Source organism: Oncorhynchus nerka, linkage group LG22 (genome assembly GCF_034236695.1).
Source record: "Oncorhynchus nerka isolate Pitt River linkage group LG22, Oner_Uvic_2.0, whole genome shotgun sequence".
Lineage (NCBI taxonomy): Eukaryota > Metazoa > Chordata > Actinopteri > Salmoniformes > Salmonidae > Oncorhynchus > Oncorhynchus nerka.
Genome location: NC_088417.1, coordinates 62,263,675 through 62,287,714, shown reverse-complemented (window position 1 = coordinate 62,287,714; position 24,040 = coordinate 62,263,675). Strand labels below are relative to the sequence as shown.

At 42.2% G+C, this 24,040-nt stretch overlaps 1 protein-coding gene across 2 annotated transcripts in view; it reads right to left on the bottom strand.

Moving 5' to 3' along the window:
* Window positions 1-13,896: 13,896 nt before the first annotated feature.
* ddx10 (DEAD (Asp-Glu-Ala-Asp) box polypeptide 10) overlaps window positions 13,897-24,040 on the bottom strand; it is a 63,212-nt gene continuing 53,068 nt past the window's right edge. The window contains exons 17-18 of one of the 2 annotated variants that reach the window (XM_029627497.1): window positions 18,410-18,543; window positions 13,897-14,369 (exon numbers count right to left, since the gene is read on the bottom strand). In XM_029627497.1, coding sequence (XP_029483357.1) covers window positions 14,165-14,369; window positions 18,410-18,543 — 339 coding nt within the window. In that variant the 3' untranslated portion in view covers window positions 13,897-14,164. Of the gene's footprint in view, window positions 14,370-18,409; window positions 18,550-24,040 lie in introns of both variants that reach the window. The other variant, XM_029627496.2, reaches the window with a different exon arrangement.

The following is a 24,040-nucleotide window of genomic DNA, read 5'->3' as shown; positions in this document are numbered from 1 at the left end:
TGTTAATACAGTTTTCACCCATCTACACACAATACCCCATACTGACAGTGAAAACATGTTAATACAGTTTTCACCCATCTACACACAATACCCCATACTGACAGTGAAAACATGTTAATACAGTTTTCACCCATCTACACACAATACCCCATACTGACAGTGAAAACATGTTAATACAGTTTTCACCCATCTACACACAATACTCCATAATGACAGTGAAAACATGTTAATACAGTTTTCACCCATCTACACACAATACCCCATACTGACAGTGAAAACATGTTAATACAGTTTTCACCCATCTACACACAATACCCCATAATGACAGTGAAAACATGTTAATACAGTTTTCACCCATCTACACACAATACTCCATAATGACAGTGAAAACATGTTAATACAGTTTTCACCCATCTACATTTACATTTAAGTCATTTAGCAGACGCTCTTATCCAGAGCGACTTACAAATTGGTGCGTTCACCTTAAGACATCCAGTGGAACAGCCACTTTACAATAGTGCATCTAAATCTTTTAAGGGGGTGAGAAGGATTACTTTATCCTATCCTAGGTATTCCTGAAAGAGGTGGGGTTTCAGGTGTCTCCGGAAGGTGAGTGATGACAGTGAAAACGTGTTTTTAGAAATGTTTGCTAATTTATTTAAAATGAAATCTAATTTATACATTAGTATTCACACCCCTTTGCTATGACATGCCAAATTGAGCTCAGGTGCATCCAACTTCCTTTGATCATCCTTGAGACGTCATGACAACTTGGATTGTTTGGACATGATTTAGAAAGAAACACGCATGTCTATATAAGGAGTTACAGATTCCCTCATGCAATGGCGCCGACAGAGATGGTCGCCTCGCATTCTTGATTTGAAGGTCCCACAGTTGACAATGCATGCCAGAGCAGAAACTATGAGGCACATATCTGGGGAAGGGTATCAAACAATTTATAGAGAGTGTTGAAAGTTTTCAAGAGCACAATGGGAAATTGGAAAAATATAGAAATACCCAGACTGCCTAAAGCTCGTTGTCTGACCAAACTGAGCAACTGGGCAAGAAGGACCTTGGTCAGGGAGGTGACCAAGAACCCAATGACCAATCTGACAGAACTACAGAGTTCCTTGGCTGAGATGGGAGAACCTGCCAGAAAGACAAGTCTCTAGAGCACTTCACGAATCTGGGCTTGATGGGAAAGTGGCCAGACGGAAGCCACTCCTGAGAAAAAGGAACGACAGCATGCCTGGAGTTTGCAAAAAGGCATTGTGAAAGACTCTGAGAACATAAGGCAAAAGATTATGTGGTCTGATGAAACAAAAATGTAACTATTTGCCCTGAATGCAAAGCGCTATGTCTGGAGAAAACCAGGCACAACTCATCACCCGTCTAACACCATCCCTACCGTGATGCATCTTGCTATGGGGATGCTTTTCAGCAGCAGGGACTGGGAAACTGGTAAGGATAGAGGGAACAATGAATGGAGCCAAATACAGGCAAATCATTGATGAGAATCTGCTTCAGAGTGAAAATGACCTGACTGGGGGGCGAAGATTCACGTTCCAACAGGTCAATGATCCCAAGTATACAGCCAAAACCACTCTGTAATGGCTTCAGGACAAGACTGTGAAAGTCCTTGAGTGGCCCAGCTAAAACCCAGACCTGAATCCCAATGAAAATCTGTGGAAAGTCTTCTTCACCACCGCTCCCCATCTAAATCTACAAGGAAGAAAGGGAGAAAATCCCCAAATCCAAATGTGCAAAGCTGATACAGACACACCCGAGACGACACAAAGCTGATACAGACACACCCGAGACGACGCAAAGCTGATACAGACACACCCGAGATGACGCAAAGCTGATACAGACACACCCGAGACGACACAAAGCTGATACAGACACACCCGAGACGACGCAAAGCTGATACAGACACACCCGAGACGACGCAAAGCTGATACAGACGCACCCGAGACGACGCAAAGCTGATACAGACACACCCGAGACGACGCAAAGCTGATACAGACACACCCAAGATGACACAAAGCTGTAATCACTGCCAAAGGTGCTTCTACAAAGTAGGGGGTGTGAATACCTAGGTAAATTAGATATCTGTATTTCATTTTCAATCAATTTGCAAAAATGTATAAAAACATGTTTTCACTTATGTCATTATGGGGTACTGTGTGTAGATGGGTGATACAAAAAATATTTTATCCATTTTGAATTCATACTGTAATGCAACAAAATGTGGAATAAGTCAAGGGGTATGAATACTTTCTGAAGGCACTGTAAGTGACCAAAGAGGAGCTTGAGGGCTATTGTCTGTCGGCCATATCAGTGGATCAAGTATGTACTTTGCTCATAAAGGAAGTAAGATGAGGATGGAAAAAGTTGAACAAAATGGGGCAACGGTTTTACTGTAATCAAAAGGTCCGTCCAAGAGGCAGTTGGCTGTGGCTGGCTGGTTAGGTGAGTGGAGAGGGCACTTCATAAGCAAACACCATAGCACTGATGGATGACTGTGGGCACAGACAGCCGCAAATTTAAAGAACTGGTTCCCTCCATCCCCCTCGCACACAAACTTCATCAGCTCCATTTGTCACTGCAGTGAGCGGGCCCCGACTGTTTGCTGCTCTGGATAAGTTTGATAAGGTCATTACGGGAGAAACTCACTTCGCTGCTCCGTCTTCTTCAGTCTCAATTTCCCTCTCTCTAATTATGTAGATTTAGTTGGAAAGGACAGGCAGAGGACTCTGCGCTAAAACCCGGTAATGCAGTCTTCCCTGGATCACTCACTCACTCTGAGCACGGCAAAACGGGGAGTCAACGACAACGCCGCAAAAAGGCCATCTGCTTCATTTCCAAAGTTCGGGACAGACTTCAAGCCATATTTGTCTAAGGGCAAGAGCCAGATACGCTTCTAATAAGTGGGTGGCATCAAAACGTTACGCCTTCTAGTCTTTTGCTGTAGAAATCCCTCAGACTCCATTGAAATGGGGATTTACGGCTTTGCAATATCTAGGTCTCTGCAATCTGCAGTTGCTGCATCAATTTGTGGACTTACAGTGCCTTCCGAAAGTATTCATACCCCTTGACTTATTCTACATTTTGTTGTGTTACAGCCTGAATAATGACAAAGTGAAAACTTGTTTTTAGACCTTTTAGCACATTCATTGAAAATGATATACAGAAATCTCATTTACATAAGTATTCACACTCCCTTTGCTATGACACTCCAAATTGAGCTCCGGTGCATCCAATTTCCTTTGATCATCCTTGAGATGTCACTACAAACTGATTGGAGTCCACCTGTGGCCAACTCAATTGATTGGACATGAAAGAAACACACCTGTCTATATAAGGTCCCACAGTTGACAGTGAATAAACTATACCATGAAATCCAAGGCTAAAAATGTTGTGGTTTGATGCAAGAGACCACTTCACAAAATAAAATGCATTATTATTCCCATACCATTTTTAGAGAAGAAGACAAATTATGCTACCCTCTGCCTATTGGTTACTTAGCTTATTCAAGCCTGTCTCAAAATACAACACTGCCCCTTTAAAGTAAAAAAAAGAAGCTCTTTACCTGACTTGCTTTTCAAAGATGTCTGGAAATGTACACATTTTGTGCTCTTGATGGAAGCAATCAGTCACCTATTGCTGAATACTAATTATCTATAACTGGGCTAAAAACTCACTAACTAGCAAATGATATGAACAAAATGTGCACGTGACTACATGCAGATCTAGCTTTGATCTCAAAACAAGCGCACCTACTCACGACCACTCATGCTGTAAACACAGTCCAGGTCAAAGTCAATGGCACAGATCCATATATGGCAATGGTCTATTTACATATAGGCCTACTGCAGTTCTGTTTGTTTATGCCGCACAGGTCTGTGTAGAGTACGGGCTGATTCGTGCATGTCAATGCAATAGAATCCTACTCCGATGCGTTGTGCCTACAACAAAGTCTCTTGCATAGTTTGTTTTGTTTCAATATGCTGCATTGAAAGTGGCAAATATTAGGTTGATTCAATCACAATTGCCACAGTAAAGGGAAACATTGATAGCGTTAATAGGGAAAACTAGAACAGTGGTCACCAACCTTTTGAGTCAAGATCACTTTGAGACAAAATGCTAGCCACGACCATTATCACCGCATATTGGCTTTGCTTGAATTGCCCTGCCAATGCATTGTTGATCAGGCCATTTAAAAAATATGTATTTCAGAATTTGAGGTAGGCTATATGATCACACCGGTAATAGATCCATTGTTTTATTACTTGTGAAGCACAGATGAGTGAGTATACATTTAAAATCATACGTTTTTATTTTACTGCGCTAATGGTGCCTGCATCTGATGGTCAGTCTCAGTGGAGGGAGACAGCAGCAGACAAAGTCCGCCTCAGCATCCCTCCTCTCTCCCTTTCCTCCACTGACCATGAACAAAAAGGGACACAGTCTTCCAGCTGATGGCGAAACTCGAGTCACGCCACATTATTTTTGCCTCATGCACAAGTTCATGTTGTTACTCCTAGGAACAGAGAAAGTGAAATATTCTTAGATATTTCTACAGCATATCTTTGCTGTATTCGTTGAGTTTCTTTCTCGTCATTGTTTTAAACTTTTAGAAAATTCACAGTATCAACTTTGCTGTAGCTTTCTTTTTTGGGGCGGCAGGGTAGCCTAGTGGTTAGAGCGTTGGACTAGTAACCGGAAGGTTGCATCCCCGAGCTGACAAGGTACAAATCTGCCGTTCTGCCCCTGAACAGGCAGTTAACCCACTGTTCCTAGGCCGTCATTGAAAATAAGAATTTGTTCCTAACTGACTTGCCTAAGTAAAATAAAGGTAAAATAAAAAATATGCCTGCTACGTTACTGCAGACACGGGCATCTGAGCCATCCGATTGGTCAGCGGTAGGCCTATAGTGCACTTGATTTGCTCTCTGGGCCTGTCGGGAGGGCAGAGTTTGTACTTTCAGATACATGAAATGGTTAAAAATGGCAACAGTTCGCCTACCCGGCATGCTGGGCAGCTGAATCAGGTGCACCTACCGTCCAAGACAAATAAAACAAAATTGTTACACAAGGCTTTATCGTTGAGTTTTTAAAAATAAATGTTTGGAGATTGACCAGTCTGTGACCACTGCTCTAGAAAGTTGAGTGAAGTTCAATCTCGTGTTTCTCTCTGTGGGCTGATATTTCTGTGTGGCAGTCTCGGTCTACTGCCTGGGTGTGCAATTTAGAGGGAACATTGGTGATGAGGCATCTATCTGGGGAAGGGTATTAAACCATTTCTAGAGTTTTGAAAGTTTGCAAGAGCACAGTGGTCTCCATCATTGGGAAATGGACGGCCAGACTGCCTAGAGCTGAGCAATCGGGCAAGAAGGACCTTGGTCAAGGGAGGTGACCAAGAACCCAAGGACCACTCTGACAGAACTACAGAGTTCCTTGGCTGAGATGGGAGAACCTGCCAGAAGGACAACAGTCTCTACAGCACTTCACCAATCTAGGCTTGATGGGAGAGTGGCCAGACAGAAGCCACTCCTGTGAAAAAAAAAGCTCACGACAGCACACCTGGACTTTGCAAAAAGGCACATGAAAATGCAAAATATTCTGTGATCTGATGAGACAAAAAATTTAATTTTTGGTCTGAATGCAAAGTACTATGTCTGGAGAAAACCGGGAACAGCTCATCACCTGTCTAACACCATCCCTATCATGAAGCGTGGTGGTGGCAGCATCATAATATGGGGTTGATTTTCAGCAGCAGGGACTGGTAGACTGGTAAGGGAACACTGAATGGAGCCAAATGCAGGCAAATCCTTGATGAGAATCTGCTTCAGAGTGCAAACGACCTTAGACTGGGGTGAAGATTTTACATCCCAACAGGACAATGATCCCAAGCATACAGCCAAAGCAACACAAATCCTTCAGTGGCCCAGCCAAAGCCCAGACTTGAATCCCATTGAAAATCTGCAGAAAGACTTGAAAATGTCTGTTCACCACCGCTCCCCATCTAACTTAAGAGTTTGAGAAAATCTGCAAGGAAGAATGGGAGAAAATAACACTAAATCCAGAAGTGCACAGCTGATAGACATACCCAAGACAACTCAAAGCTGTAATCGCCTCTGTGATGAAAATGTTATACGTGCTGTTCTATAAAACAATTTCTGTGTTCATGCAAGTGACTGAACAAATCCTCACTATCAGTAGCTGCAATTTGGCAGTACGCCCAGACCTTTGTTTTGAACGAAAGATATCTCAGTTTGAAGGTCTCAGTTTAGAGAGAAGAACCCTCGTGAGGTATTGGTCTGTCACATGTTATGAACCAGTATTGGTCTGTCACATGAATGAAACAAAATGGTAATGATTAATGAATTATGTTAAATGATGCAAATAGCTGTCTGTGCATAGCTGTATATAAGACAACTGCTGGGACTGCCCAGGCAGAGCTTCTGACAGACATTCACTATGGTGCATTCAGTTTGTTGGAACCTCTCCAGCATGCTGACAAATGAACAATGATTCATTTAAGATTGACTTTGAGTGTCCCTGTGTAAGAATTTCCACAACACATCCAAATGACATTTTACAAAGTATTGACCCCAGGGGTGTGAATACTTATGTAAATGAGTGAGATAACTGTATTTCATTTTCCAATACATTTGCAAAAATGTCTAAAAACGTGTTTCCACTTTGTCATTATGGGGTGTTGTGTGTAGATGGGTGGAATCCAATTTAAATTCAGGCTGTAACAACAAAATGTGGAATAAGTCGAGGGGTATGAATACTTTCTGAAGGCACTGTATACATTAATGATACATACCCACTGATTCTTGAATATAACGTATAAATGCCTCAAGAACTTCGCTCAACTGTCATACCCCATCAGAACCCAATATATAAGCTGGTTTAAGAGGCATTGGAAGAAAACATACATGTATGTTACCAATTGAATGACATATATTGCAGGATAAAGCAATGTTAAAGTTTACATAGCTGGCCATATATAGGTGTTAAATTTTACTTTATGGGTTGGTTATGTAGGCTTCTTCTAACCCATTGCAGATTATACGATTAAATTATCTTTACATTAACCAAATAGTCTATCAGAATTCCAGTCATTCTAATAAATGTAATACCCATTGATCTTTACGAATAGGACTTGGAAATATGGAAGTATAGAATAGCCAAATGGTTTTACCTGAGCATAACCACAAAACTAAGGACTTATTAGCCAGCCCTACTCTGTTTATGATTTTGTTGTTATTGGAGGACTGATTGGACTGATTGGATAAATGCTGCTCTCATGGAATGGCATGCTTTGAGCGCTACTGAAAAGTGCTATTTACATGTGAAAAATGAATTCCATATGCAGCATTTGCTATAGGCCAAATTAAGAATTTGGTTGGTGACACTTTGATATCTTGATAATATGCAGCTGTTTAAAGTGCAAATCCACAGATGAAACAATAAGAAAACGGTCATTCCGCCTCTGTTTGGGTAAAAAGCTGAGGGATGGGCCTGGAGAAATGGAACCACTCTCAGATGAATAGACTGACCATCCATGATATCAACATTGTTTTAACCATGTTATGAGGCAGTGTTTTGTTTACATTTATAATGTTTACAAACATTGGAGAAAAACAATCTTATATTTTGGGTTCTCATGGAGTGTGAAAGTTGAACTAAACTCATGAGGCATTTATAAATTATATTCTTCCAGAATCAATGGATAAATATATATATAATTTAGAAGTAAAAAAAGGTATGTAGCAACTACAAATTACCCCTTTAAGTCTATCAAAAGTGTGCGAGTTTGAGCATGTGTCCATTAGGCCTATGGAAAAAAAATTGTATCTACATGAATTAGATTGCGCAATAAAAGCCCCACTTTTATTCCATAGGCTGGGATCGTCACTATGCAGCTGTTGCAAGTAGACTACAACACTGCTGTCATCCTTGCCTCCAAGCGTTTATTCAAGTTGGATAATCTTTGGATGCCGACAGCTGTCACACCATTGGAAGACTTGGACTGTAGCCTACGAAAGTTTATTCATGCTCTTTTCCCACGATCCATCAAACACATTTGGTGTGTCATCATAGTGGTCTCTGACTTGTGGTCAGACTCGCTCACGTGGAACAAACTTAAAGTTGTGCCTTTGTTCAATGCTGATTTGGATGTCATTGAGAAAACAGAAGTGCCCGGTTTTTTTTGTTGCAAAATCCTTTCTGTATTTAAAAGTAATCCTCAAGGTAATCATCTAGTTTTGTCAGAAGTATCTGTAATCTGATTACAATATTTTAGCTGGTAACGGATTAACAGGTACCTTTTTTGTTGTTGTAATCCCTTACATGTAACAGGTTACTTGTAATCCATCCATGATATAATCCGTTACTCCCCAACCCTGAATATATGGCAATCAGCAGTTGAAATAATAACAAGGCGTCTCCCACCTTTATAGTGTTTGTTTACGTTTGATTTGATTTGATTAGGATCTCTTTTAGTCCCCATTTGGACTAATCTTCCAAGTCCTTAACATTAAAATACAATTTATAATACAAACACACTTTCACATATAACACACTATTACAAACATACATAATATACTAGCATAATGACCCAATAAATACTCAATCTAAAAAATATTGATTCTTCATCTACTATAGTCCCACAACATTTCTATATACTATATTTAAATTGTTTTAAAATAATGTTTAAATTTATATATTGAAATGTTTCTAGTTTTCTCAGTTAATTTATTCAATTTCTTTATTGCTCTAAATCGAAATGTTCTTTTGCCTATTTCTCTTTTCTGTCTGGATAACATATAGATGGTGGACAATCTATTCCTAGTATTTACGGAATGTCTGTCTCTTACCAACTGAATACCATTGTGAATAGAACTTGGCCGTTTTAAATTATGTACACTGCTCAAACAAATAAAGGGAACACTTAAACAACACAATGTAACTCCAAGTCAATCACACTTCTGTGAAATCAAACTGTCCACTTAGGAAGCAACACTGATTGACTATAAATTTCACATGCTGTTGTGCAAATGGAATAGACAACAGGTGGAAATTATAGGCAATTAGCAAGACACCCCCAATAAAGGAGTGGTTCTGCAAGGTGGAGACCACAGACTACTTCTCAGTTCCTATGCTTCCTGGCTGATGTTTTGGTCACTTTTGAATGCTGGCAGTGCTTACACTCTAGTGGTAGCATGAGATGGAGTCTACAACCCACACAAGTGGCTCAGGTAGTGCAGCTCATCCAGGATGGCACATCAATGCGAGATGTGGCAAGAAGGTTTGCTGTGTCTGTCAGCGTAGTGTCCAGAGCATGGAGGCGCTACCAGGAGACAGGCCAGTACATCAGGAGACGTGGAGGAGGCTGTAGGAGGGCAACAACCCAGCAGCAGGACCGCTACCTCCGCCTTTGTGCAAGGAGGAGCAGGAGGAGCACTGCCAGAGCCCTGCAAAATGACCTCCAGCAGGCCACAAATGTGCATGTGTCTGCTCAAACAGTCAGAAACAGACTCCATGAGGGTGGTATGAGGGCCCGACGTCCACAGGTGGGGGTTGTGCTTACAGCCCAACACCGTGCAGGACATTTGGCATTTGCCAGAGAACACCAAGAGTGGCAAATTCGCCACTGGCGCCCTGTGCTCTTCACAGATGAAAGCAGGTTCACACTGAGCACATGTGACAGACGTGAGAGTCTGGAGACGCCGTGGAGAACGTTCTGCTGCCTGCAACATCCTCCAGCATGACCGGTTTGGCGGTGGGTCAGTCATGGTGTGGGATTTCTTTGGGGGGCCGCACAGCCCTCCATGTGCTCGCCAGAGGTAGCCTGACTGCCATTAGGTACAGAGATGAGATCCTCAGACCACTTGTGAGACCATATGCTGGTGCGGTTGGCCCTGGGTTCCTCCTAATGCAAGACAATGCTAGACCTCATGTGGCTGGAGTGTGTCAGCAGTTCCTGCAAGAGGAAGGCATTGATGCTATGGACTGGCCCGCCCATTCCCCAGACCTGAATTTAATTGAGCACATCATGTCTCGCTCCATCCACCAAGGCCACATTGCACCACAGACTGTCCAGGAGTTGGCGGATGCTTTAGTCCAGGTCTGGGAGGAGATCCCTCAGGAGACGATCCGCTACCTCATCAGGAGCATGCCCAGGTGTTGTAGGGAGGTCATATAGGCACGTGGAGGCCACACACACTACTGAGCCTAATTTTGACTTGTTTTATGGACATTACATCAAAGTTGGATCAGCCTGTAGTGTGGTTTTCCACTTTAATTTTGAGTGTGACTCCAAATCCAGACCTCAATGGGTTGATAAATTTGATTTCCATTGATCATTTTTGTGTGATTTTGTTGTCAGCACATTCAACTATGTAAAGAAAAAAGTATTTAATAAGAATATTTCATTCATTCAGATCTAGGATGTGTTATTTTAGTGTTCCCTTTATTTTTTTGAGCAGTGTATGTTATAAAATAAAATAAGCATGTTTTTTTCCAATTATCTTGTCGATTGATGACCAACCAACAACTCTGCAACAGAAGAACCATTTCCCCACCTTAAAACAATCCTTGCTGCTTTATTCTGTGCATTCTGCAGCCTTCTAACTTCACTTGATGATGCATTTCCCCAGACCACCGAACAGTAGTTCACCTGACTCTCAATTAATGCTTGTGTTATATGCTGAAGAATTTTTCCTGGTAAACATTTAGCTATCCTTTTTACTTTCTTTAAAAACATTGTAGTTAAGGGGAAAGTAATCCAAAAGTAACGGAATGTAACCAGACTACGTTACTGGGTATTCGTAAAGTTACTGATTACAATTTTGTACAGGTAACTAGTAACTGTAACGGATTACATTGAGTAAGTAACCTACCCAACCTTGCGTATATTCAGACTCAAGATTGTTTCAACTACCGTACATTTTTGTGTAGCTTTTCCACAAAAATGATTACAATGACAAAAGGAGGCAATTTAAGTAGTGAAGCAACAATAGTGATTCGCTGCCTTTCTATTTTGAGAGAGTGCATTACTGTAACATTGCTGTGAAGATAATGCAGCTCCCCTGGTTAACTGAGGCCCCCCACTGACTACCGATGTGTTAAATGGGGGGTGAGATGAGTGTACAGAAAGGAAAAACAAGTACTGCAGTGGAAGGTGACCGTTCAGGCGCACTAAGTGGGTTTAAGGACATCTTTCAGACATAACTACTAATAGAACTAAATGGGAAACTATTGGATTTCAGGAAGGAAAATATGTCCCAAACATATTTTGAAACGATCAGGTTCTGTCATGGTGACAACACAGCTCTGTAACAGGACGAGACAAATGTGTAAAAAAAAAATAAAAAAACTCTGGGGTGGACAGATTATGAAAAAGCCTATCCTGGCATTCGGGGTCTGCTAAATTAAGTTATGTCAATCACAGGGGAGTCGTGAGCAAGGCCTACGCCCATGTAATCTTTGAACATAAAGTGCTGGGGGCTGGAGATCTGAAAGCTGCCCCCTTTGGCTCCAATCCAGGTGAGCCTCCGACAACATCAAACCACTCTGTGAGAGGCATAATAAGTTGCATCACCGATGCCAATAACAGTAATGGAATACCTTGAAGTCCCTGTCGCCAACTGTGCCCCATTATTCTGAACAAATGAGTAGGGTCTCTCTGGAGGGAGTGAGTGGGATAAGTGCACTACAGATACAGAAGAGGGCTGAGATCAAAGTGTAGAAGCGGAGGTATAATATTACGACATGTCACACAGAAGTTGAATTTTGTGACGTCCCAAAATTTCCAATGGGTTTTGTCAAACTAGGACAACAAAATTCCAGTAATTTTCACAAAAAAAAAAAACTAGAAATCCCAGTTAGAATATTCCTGTAATCAGGAATAAGGAAATCCGGGACTCCTTCGTCCAGGTTTTTTGGAAAACCTGAGAGTATTACAGCAAAGGGACTTCTGCAATCCTAGACATACCCACACTACATGACCAAAGGTATGTGGACATCTGCTCGTCAAACATCTCATTCCAAAATCATGGACATTAATATGGAGTTGGTCTCCCCTTTGCTGCTAGAACAGCCTCCACTCTTCTGGGAAGGCTTTCCCCTAGATGTTGGAACATTGCTGCGGATACTTACTTCCATGTTGGGGGTTTTAGGCTTGGTTCGCAGTCAGCGTTCCAATTCATCTCAAAGGTGTTCGATGGGGTTGAGTTCAGAGCAGGTCAGTCAAGTTGGTCCACACCGATCTTGACAAACCAAACCTCACTTTGTGCACAGGGGCATTGTCATGCTGAAACAGGAAAGGGCCTTCCCCAAACAGTTGCCACAAATGTGGAAGTACAGTATCATCTAGAATGTCATTGTTTGCTGTAGCAATAACACTTCCCTTCATTGGAACTAAGGGGCCCAAACCATGAACAACCCCAGACCATTATTCCTCCTCCACCATAGTTAATAGTTGGCATTATGCATTGGGGCAGGTGGTGTTCTCCTGGCATCCGCCAAACCCAGATTTATTCGCCGGACTGCCAGATGGTGAAGCTCGATTCATCACTCCAGAGAACGCATTTCCACTGCTCCAGAGTCCAAAGGCGCCGAGCGTTACACCACTCCAGCCGACGCTTGGCATTGTGCACGTTGATCTTAGACTTGTGTGCGGCTGCCCGGCCATGGAAACCCATTTCATGAAGCTCCCGACGAACAGTTATTGTGCTTCAGCACTCGACAATCACATTCTATGAGCTTGTGTGGCCTACCACTTCCCGGCTGACCCATTGTTGCTCCTAGATGTTTCCACTTCACAATAACAGCACTTACAGTTGACCGGGGAAGCTCTAGCAGGGCAGATATTTGACTTACTGACTTGTTGGAAATCCTATGACGGTGCAGGGTTGAAAGTCACTTAACTTTTCAGTTTGACAAACATTGGCAGTAGAATGTCCTGTGTAGGTTGCATGGCTGTACTCCATGTTATACACCTGTCAGCAACAGGCGTGGCTGAAATAGCCAAATTCACTCATTTGAAGGGGTGTATTTTAATATTACAGTCAATGGATCTTTCCTTTCTATCAAGTCAAATAGCAATATAGCTGAGCATCAAAGTCCAAAAATGGGGGAAAAAAGCAATAACAGGTGATAGGACGCAGATGGCGACTGAGACATGAAGGTATACCATTACTGTTGTTTTTGGCAGAAGTGATGCAAGTTATGCTTCACTGAAGAAGGCAGTGGTTTGAAGTCATCTGAGGCTGCATTGGCAGAGCAGCTCTCAAAACATAGAACTGCAGTGAGGGGAGAGAGAAAAATGATGTATACGTGCTGAACCAGAAAGAGCCAGTGAGAGATGGAGAGAACAAAACTGAAAGAGGAGTGAGATGTAATGTGGGATAACAGTGTGATGGAGATCAACAAGAGTAAAAAAAAATACTACCGGGACAGCAAGAGAGGGAATTTAAGACAAAATTGTCAAAGGGACAGAAAACAGAGAGAGGTTTCGGGAGCTGGGAAATGCATGTCTGCATAATGTACATCGGTCAGCCTGCCAGTCCACCCCTTGTAGTGTGCATCAGCTCTCCTCTGGTGAGGTCACAAGGGGCTGAAGGAATTATACATTCATTTCCTTCTAGAATGTGCCATTTACATCTGTGAAATGAAAAAGCTGAAAGTGGCTTCAGGCTTTAACCAAGTGAGTGAAACCTGCATCAAGCTAGAATCTAATCATATTACAAGAGACATCACTTGGAACGTGATGCAGAGAAACACACATGCCAAGGAAATGGCTGTGTGATTACTTTGTCATGAAATAGATGGGTACCTGAAAGGGTATTTTAGAACAATGAGAAACAAAAAACAAGGTAGAGCAAATGACTGTATTTCAAATAAACACTTGAGGACATTTTTTTAAAAGTATGTGGATAGGTACTAAAGCACTTGTTTCTCATGTTGAATGACATTTTATGTACCAAACAAGCACACATAATCACAGTAAAACAATAACAGGCCACTTGTAACTAACATACACTTTATTTGTTTTATGTTCCCAAAATAGTGGGGAACATCCCCAAATGATGACAAGACATTGGAGAGGATCCGCCATAAGACAGTGTTGGGTCATTTGTTAGCCCTAGCTCCGGTTCCCCAGCAGATGCAGGACCAGTGCTTCGTCCTCGGCCAGAGAGAGGCCAGTGTCCAGGGGCTTGGCGGTTGCTTGTTGCCTGGGTCTCTTCCTGCTCCCCGCTGCCGCCTCCTCCTCCTCCTCTTCTTCTTCTTCTTCACCCGAGTCATCGATGTGGTCACTGCGGATGCGCTTCCTCGTCCCAGCAGCAGGGCTTTAAACAGAGATATGAGAAAGGGTTCAACAATCAGTTCAGAACATATCAAGGGGAGTTGGGTTTATATTGAGGGCCAATCTATGGAGATGGTTTGAAAGGGGTTATGAGCAGGGACCCTGTGTGTTGTGCTATAATGTCACATGACCTTGTTAAGAACCTTTATTTTAAGCCTTTTCCAGAAATTTAAATTACACCAAAAATTAAAAGCAATTGGGATAGTGGACCATCTGACACAAAAAAGAAAATGGGACTGTTTGATGAAAAAGCTTTAACTAAAAAGGTTCAAATCCAGGTCATGTGACATGATTGTCCAAAACACAGGGCCTTAGTTGAGCCATACCGTGGATTATGGGAATCTGTGTAAGAAGGGTGTAGAGGAATGCAACAGAGGAAATTTGGTTAAAAGTCTTCCGAGGTTGCTAGCTGTTTGGTTGCTTGCGGTAGCCCACTGTTGGTTTTCTTTGTAATTGAGGGATGGAAAGAGGCATCCGTCACAAAACTGACTCTTTATTCAAAAGTTGTGAGATGGTGCGGAAAGAAGCAGTTCTATAGAGATCTCCAGGACTCCTTCAGTGTCAAGATGATCAGACACCAGCGATGGCATAATGGAATTAATCGAACAAATGAGCCTAAGTCTTTCATGAAGTCAAATGGTGTGGATAAAGGGAGATGGGAATGCTTTATCATGTCAACGGGAAGCAGAATGAAACGATGAGTCGAGCCATCGCTCCTATTAGCCATGCCTCCGATTTTTGACACTCCACAGCTCTAGAACTGGGTGGCGAGCACTAGGTAAAACAAAATGGCTGCCGTGTATGCAGAACCCCATTGGTGTCATATTCATTAGGGCACACCATAGAGCTGTGAGATATGGTCAAAAATCCATATCACAATAAATTAACTGAATTAATGCAATTTATCCTTTAAACTACTACAACTATTTTGATTGTTGTAGCCATCAATTGTCCCATTAACGACAACATATAACCAAACCTATTTCATTTCAAACTTCACATTTCTCTAGTATAGGCAACTTATCATAATGAACGATACATGCATCAGCAAAATGCCCACATTCGGTTTATCGTCCCAGCTCTAGCACACTGTAACGAAATGGTGTGCAATGGAAAACTAAAACAAGTGTGTTATTTTTTTTGAATGAATAAGTTCAGATGGCCTCTTCTCGTTTCGGCCCATTTTCTTCCATTTCATGTCTAACGAATCAGGACCCAGGTGTGTACATGAGTAAGGTTTGGCGAGTTACTTTTACATTAATCTTGCCAACCACAAACATGTAGGCAAGCGCATTTTCTTGACAGTCTTTCCGCTAGCCATAAGGAGGAGTGATTTCAGCAAAAGTAAAAAGGAAAGGGGAATACCAGTGGTACATTTGTCTTGCTTTGCTGTTTTGTTAGTGCTGACAGGGTGGTTCTCGCTAACCTTAGCCCATGGTGAACACAACCTGAGCCCAAATGAAGAACATAGTGTGTAGCACATCTGTTTGGTACAGGTTGTGAGACATGGGAAGTTGGGGAATGGTCCCAACTGATCAGAACTTATATTTGCAATTATCATCTATAATAGCTAAAAGGGCAGCAACAGTACATTTCAAAGAGCAGAAATGGGACTCATTCTGACGAGTTGCTAATTCACCCCTTAACTGACCCCTTCGTCAGATTTCTGTGCCTCTGTACCATTGCTCTTATCCTAAGTGTTTTTGCCTTAGACTCAATTTAATTCCTCAGGCCAGCAGGTCTCATATAGTATTGTGTTTAATATACTCCTGGGCGCCATAACACACCAGCCAAGCTGTATCTTACACTTGGCTGAGAACAAGAACCTGACCAGTGGAAAATAAACAACCGAGTGACATTTACATTTACATTTAAGTCATTTAGCAGACGCTCTTATCCAGAGCGACTTACAAATTGGTGCTTTCACCTTATGACATCCAGTGGAACAGCCACTTTACAATAGTGCATCTAGGTCTTTTAAGGGGGGTGAGAAGGATTACTTATAACATACCCTATATAGATACATGTCTATGATGGAATAATTAGTACTGCGTCTTAAATAAATGAATTCATCTTTACACAAGTTCCAAAGCTTAGGAAGGCTCAATGTACTGTGTAGTGTTGAAGATGATTTCACCAAACAATTTCTGCCTGTATTGTTTGGTTCAATCACTGTCAAATCTAAGTCTCTGTTGAATTATTTAAGGCTTTTAGCCAACAGAACTGTATGTGCTAGTGTATAAAGTATAGACTGGAATGGGGTTAACAACTGATATGAGGGAACGTTTCACATGTCATGGCCCTCATGTCAATCATGGCTTGAGTTGGGTTACTGTCCCCCTAGTGGTGGTTATACATAATTAACATTGTGCTAGAAACAAGAGAAATATGGGCTGCTCAAGGCTGTGCATTGATCAATAGCTCCCTTACAGGTTAGCAAGTAACATGCTTATGAATGTCTATATCCAGGTACAGCCAATTGGCCTTAGAGCGGTCTTGGGGACATCCATCCATCCGCTACTCCATAATCCTACCACCATGCATCATACCACCATCTGTTGCCCTGGAGATCATGGTCGAATAGCTCAGCGGTTAAGTCAGACAGGGAGACTCAATTATACTTCCATTCATCATCACCACAGGATGTGAGCAATGGAGTCAGACAGAAGAACTGGCCAGTACAGGCGTGGATGGATTCAGCAGGGATAAGCCCAGAGTGAATGGATGGACAGTACAGTATATTCTTGGTGTGCTGTAACAATGGCCAGGCCTTATACAAGCAGCACAGGGAGGTTTCTCTTACAGATAGTGGTGTGTGGAAATCTGCCAGAAGAAGACACTAGGAGGAAAGAGAAAGGAGGAGGCGCAGTAGAAGGTGTCAAGGAGAGGGTGATATATAAGTGGTGGTGTTCTGAGAAATCCCTCCCTAGTATAAACCAGCATCCTGGGGAGAGAGACAGGCAGGCTGGCGGTAGATCTGCGTGGTAAAGGGCCATCGTAGTCATGCAGTGAACGCGGGGAAGTGGAGCAGACTGTAAATCTGCTCTCGCCTGCAGCCCTCTGGGCTCACGGAGGAGGACGAAGGAACATCTGCTGATCCTCCACTCATGGGAAGCCGAAGGGAGGAATAAATGCAGGCGAAGGGAGCGAAAGACAGGCAGAGAGAGAGAAGCATGAGGAATTGAAAGGGAGATAAGTAGAAACAAGTCAGAGCGAGAGCACAAAGACAATAATCCGTAGTACAGTGGTTCCCAACCTTTTCCAGTTGCTCTATCCACCAACCTGTAAGACTATGGTCTCATGAGTCTCCTCAAGTACCTAGTACCCCTGGATGGGTATCACTGCCGTAGTAGACAAAACATTGAGAAGAGAGAGGGAGACGTGGAGCAGAAAACCCGAAGCCTCGTCCTGCCTGCCTCTCCGCCTTTAAATCCTTGGTGCATTACCCTGTAGCGAGAGGCCGCGTTGCCCTTCACCCTCGGCTGCCACTTTAAATCTGCCTCTAATTACACACTTTATGGCCTATCTGCTGTCCGACCCGCGATCAATGCCTCGGCAAGCTACAGAGTGAGTCCTCCCTCCTGGAAAGGGTATAATTCTGCTCCGGAGGCAATTACACCACAAATCCCAATAACCCCAGGCAGCCAAGCAGTGATACAACATTGCAAATCTAATGAATCTATTAATGCTCAATAGAAACAACCCCTCTACGACAGACCACCAGGCCTAAAATGCTGAGCACCTCATTTTCCCCAATATAGATTCCTTGAGAAATGTCAAACCATGGCTTCTCGACTCTGTCTGGTAGTTTTGAAAGGATTGGAATGCATCCGTGATATCCAGACATCTAATCTATGCTTGGTCGAGTTGATGCCTGTTTCTTTCAGATTTACTCATCACAAAACCCGTACAGGTAGGGGCTGCGCATTGTCAAGCCATTTTAAAAGCCTTGTATGGAACCTTTAGTCTATCATGCATCCAGTTTCAGCCTAAAGACTAGATGGTACAGTAGCACTTTTTTACCTGATCTGGTCATCTTCTTCCTCTGAGTCGTAGTGTAGCTTGTCCGGGTCGGGCAGTGTGCTGGGGTCAAACTCTTCTCCATCAGAACCGCCCAGGTACGCTACCACCTCCTCTTCATCCTCCTCACCGGACTTCTGCTCCTGGGACAAAATACACCATTACTACAAATACCTTGGGTGCTGGATCCAGTAAGCAAATCAACTAATTGCATGAAGACTATATGAACCCCTATGAATGTTCCACCGAATGTCTTGAAAAAGTTCTTACTGACCGAAAAAAAGGTACAGGTGTAACTGTGAGTGAGGGGAAGACAGGAAATTAGCAGTTGGCATTAGACATTTACATTACATTTAAGTCATTTAGCAGACGCTCTTATCCAGAGCGACTTACAAATTAGCAATGCAATCAATGAATTGACATGGTTAGAGGGAGAAAACTTCACCCATAAACAGTAATGTATATGTGCCAATGTTTGTGTGTCCAATTAATGAATGTTATTTTGCACAAAGAGAAAGCTTGCCAAGCCACACTAAATCACACCCCTAAATGAACTCAGCGATAATACTGCAAGTCTGACGCTGGCAAGTGGAAATACTGCAGTGGCGGACCAAAATAATAGTATGAAAATATATTCACAGTGAAAGCCTGACGGATACAAATATCTAGAAGGTTAAAGCAGTATGGGATGAGTCAAACAAACTCCGTCTGAATCAAGAGCAGGTTAAAAGAAGAGGGGCAAGATAAACGCAGCCCAATAAAAAGGTTTACAGAGACAGGCAGAGGGGTAAAGCCTCTATGTGAGCAGTGTAAACACTGAATCGGGGGCACCAAACCACTCTGCTTCTGTGTGTTTCACTAATAACCCGTGGATCTCCCTCACACAATGTAACCTACATATTCAGAGGGCAATAAAAAGCTACAAATAAAACAAGTGGAAGTTCTAAGGCGTTTCACTGGGTGCTCTTTAATCTAAGCAGGGAATGAGAGGGGAGGTACTGAGGGAGGGAGAGGGAAAAGAGGGAAATAATTGATCTACTTAAAATGGATGAAACTGCCCAGTGGAACGCACTTGTTAATGAGCTCGGGTTCTCAGACCCACAGGGACGCCATTTTATGAAAGAATTTGGGACAAACGCATCTGTGGTAGATTTCTCTATGGACAGCTATAATGAGAGGGCCCTGTTTGTTCCACATATCTGAGTCCGTTTTGCTAACCTCAGTGTTCAACAAGCCTTATTTGCCCGTCCCAGACTATTAATAGCTTCTAGAAAGCCTTGAAAGAGAGGACAATATTGCTGGTTTTAGCAACTCGATGGAAAGTTAAGACCTAAGCTGATTTTCATGACTAGAAGGTGGGCTGCTCAATTTCAATTGGCTTTGAAAACAGTCTTCAAAGCTCTGCTTTCTAAACCAACAGCTCTATCCAGACAAAACAATTTATCAGGCCATCTGATATGTGTGAAAGACCTCCCCCACTGATTGTTTGAAAAAGGTTTTAAAAAATGTTTTTTTTAAAAAGGCTACCGTGGAAAACAAAGGGTCATGAGCATGACATGTTATGGGAGACCGAGTTAGCTACAGCACTACACTACCCCTTTCATAACTTTCCAAACATAACCTGCGGTATGGATTTTCCTACATTCTTGTGACTACAGACTAAAGCGCTGGTAAGTCAATAGTTCAATGCACTTTGCTGATTTAAATGAAGAGATATCCACATGAAATGGAATAAAAGAGTTCTAAGCTTAGTGGATGACACTGAAGCAATAGCTATGCCGCATATGTAGGCTTAATATGGATACAGTTATAATACATTTCATTTTAAACGCTTTTCAAGACACCCCAAATCACTTTTACATGCAGCAGGATGAAAAGCAATAAAATCCCATAGAAATAAGTATAGAAAAGTACACCGGATACGATGACAGACAAACCAGGGAGAAGACTAAACACGATGACAGACTAACCAGGGAGAAAACTAAAGACGATGACAGACTAACCAGGGAGAAAACTAAAGACGATGGCAGACTTTTTTGAGTGGACCTAGATGTGCATATGCATCTGCATAATAGTGAAATCTGAGTCCAAAGTGGTGGGAGAAACTGATCAAGGAGTAGCATGTAAATAATAAACAGTAATGGACCTAACATAGCCTTGGGGGACACCTTGTGATACAGGGGCTTCGGAAGACCTGCAGTTTCCAAGGGAAACAATTTGTTGTCTATCAGATGGGTAGTGGAACCAGGCAAGGGGTGTTCTGGAGACTCCAAGAAGCCTCTAGATGTGGCCAGTTAAAATCTGATGACAGTGTCAAATGCTACAGACAGGTCCAGGAGGATGGAGATGTTCCCAGCTTTAGCAGCACAGGGAACGTTGTTCACTACCTTTACCAAGGAAGTTTCAGTGTTATGCATAGCCCGTAAGCCTGACTGGAGGGGCTCAAAAAGTTCATGAGATGCTATATGTCGTTGGATTTGTGAGGCTAGCAATCGCTCAAGCACTTCAGTGAGGAAGGGGAGTACACAGTATGCCAGTTTGACTCTTCTCATGTTAGAGATCTAACATGGCAACAAAGGCAACAAAATATGGATGGGGGTGGGACTTGTAGCAATTCTAGTATCTCGGGAGGAAATCTAATCTTTGCTTTACCTAATGTCAGAACATGAAGTCGGAGTACCAGCAGCAGTGTCCTGCCGCTAGTCTTGCTGTGCAGGGAGCCAGATTCAGTGTCTGTGCACGCTGTAAACAAATCCTGTATGGAGACCTGGCTTTTGTACGATTCATTCTGCTAGCAAGACCTGGGGCAAGAACAGTCCTGTCATATCCACTTGAACAGAATAAAAACAAGAGTTCGCCCTGCCTCATGCTGACGTCAGGGACAGTTACAAATCAGACCCATGAAACAGAGCAGAGAGAAACACACAGTACACCAGTGTGTCCCAACAAACTTGAAATCAGATGAGTAGGGCAATATTTGATGTATGGTATGACGGTATTTTATGTTTTTCAATAATAAAAAAAACGTTCTAAATATGCTTTATGGGTAGTTCATGACCCTAGGGTGGAAACACTACCATTCTGAACATTTTATACCGTTCTAACTTCAAACTAAAATTATCAGCATTTTCATCAATTTCTGCATTTCTGTTATCATTACCACACTGTTCCCCACAGAGCTGTATAATATGGGGGGAAATACATGCCTAGTTAACTGTCTATGGTTGGAATATAGTGGGCAGCACCTTGAATATATTGGTTGACATGACAATGAATGACTACGCCAAGGAGAAATTATTGACAGGGTAGGAACCAAAGTGTTGGTCAGTGTTTCCAGGGGACTAATTAGATGTTACATTACATGGTTTCTTACCGTTGCACAAACATGCCTATCTAGGCCTACATGATCACTGGTACCCGAGGAGTATTTACGTTTTTAATAAAGCCCTTTTGTGGGGGAAAACACATTCTGATTGGTTGTACCCGACTGCACCCCTGCCCAGTCATGTGAAATCCATAGATTAGGGCCTAATGAATTTCAATTGACGTATTTCCTTATCTGAACTGGAACTCAGTAAAATCATTGAAATTGTGACATGTTACGTTTATATTTCTGTTCAGTATAGTAAAATATGGTATACCGCCCAGCACTATAGATGAGAACTGTATTTTTTCTAACCTGATCATTATGTACAGATTAACAGCAACAATGAGTCTCTTTCTTACTTTGACCAATATATTAGTAATTACAATGACAAAAAACAATGCTGACAGTATCATAAACTAAATATACTGAAGAACTGGCAGCATAATTCCACACCACCAAGCAGACCTGTGCGTGGTCTCATCTCATTATCTTCAGTACAGTCTCAGATGTTCAAGTTAGTGCAATCTCAGCTCCCTCTAGGGAGACTTATGTACTCATCAAAACAAGAATGCCATATTGAGCTTAGAGAGGAGCCAGTGTTACCGTAGAAACGGAAAACCCTTTAGACATATTACAGATACTGTCTGGAAAATAGCAATACAATACTCAGTGCACCTTTAGTTGTAAATTCCACAGTATATGGCATGCCATGTATTGATTGAAACAGGATGTCATATTATACATCAATAACGTCAAGTTCAGTGGTTGCCATGGCGCTGTGGGATCGCCTAGGCAGAAAGCTCTAAATGTTGTGCATATATTCGTTATTTTAAGTGTTTTTTAACTGCATTTTTTTAATCAACTTCTTTGGTTTTTAACTTAATGAGGGTTGATCTGAAATAACTGGTGGTAACCCACGGAGTTACAGGAATGATGACGGCAAGCCAGTTTATTCAGCTTGGCTTGGCTCCCTCCCCTCAAGCTACTGCTACTGACTGCCTATCCCAACTGCCTAGACATCGGAAGCTGTGGAAGACCAACCGCCTAGACATCGGAAGCTGTGGAAGACCAACCGCCTAGACATCGGAAGCTGTGGAAGACCAACCATGAACTGCAAGATCCCTACATTAGTTTTTGTTTTCAATGCGACTGACATTCTTGTTTGTAATGAAAAGCTCTATATAAAATAAATAAATATATTATTATTATCTCAAAGATTTAAAGGCACCACCATTATTTTAAGGTCAAAGTAAAAAGCTGACATTCAACATCATGCAATGTTTATTTCCCTTGTGTGTGAGCACAGCCTTCTTTTACACGCCTTCACTGTGTCAGCTAGTTTAACACACATCTTCAGAGGCACCACCTGGGATGTCACGTCGATTAAGGTGTCTCAATCACACACAGGCAAAATCCATGCCTCGTGCCAGCTTAGAATGGCTCCAGCCAGCACTTTAGCCAATGAATATTTAAATAAATGCTGTAATCACTTAGCATTTAGGAGACCATCAAATGTATGTGACGCTTTAAACGCTAGAATACTAGGCATTCATTTTTCAGGACACGCTCATCGAGATCATCCAGGAAGCCTTATTTCCACCTATTCATTCAATTTAGGAGTTTACTGATTAAAGCATGGGCTCTGTATCAACATTGGGCCAACAACTAGGCACAAAACACGAACACAGACAGAAATCCCAGTGTGGGAGCAATAAAAGAGAAGGGAGGACAGATTGATGAGAACACAGAAGTATTTTAGGAGAAATTCTGACATGCCACCACAGCTCACGCTCCCTGGTGGACTTTAATCAAATCTCTTCAGGCCCCTGGTGATGGATTCTCATTTAGAGCTTCATCTCTTGAAAGTCTAACTCTGGGAAAAGTGGAAAGCAGTTTCAGGCAGCATGGAGGGAACATTTATTACTAACCTGTCAGACATTAGGCTGTCTGAACTCATTGGCGCATGCAGAGCTACCACCGGCATTTCTCATCAGGATTACATAAAAGTAAGACCTAAAAGGCTTGCCAGGATTCGAAAACGCACAGATGCTAAATCTAAGAGGGTTTATAGATAATATAGTGAAGGTTATGAGACAAGGAAGTGAACAAACCCGAAAAGCCTTGAGCTTAACATTGATACAGCTCATTAGATAATATTCATACCCATTTGGACACCAAAACTATGTGCAAAACTTGAATCTGTTCATTGGTCAGTCAAGCTAAGTAATAAACAAAACTTAATTTGCTGCATAGAACACTTAAGAGAG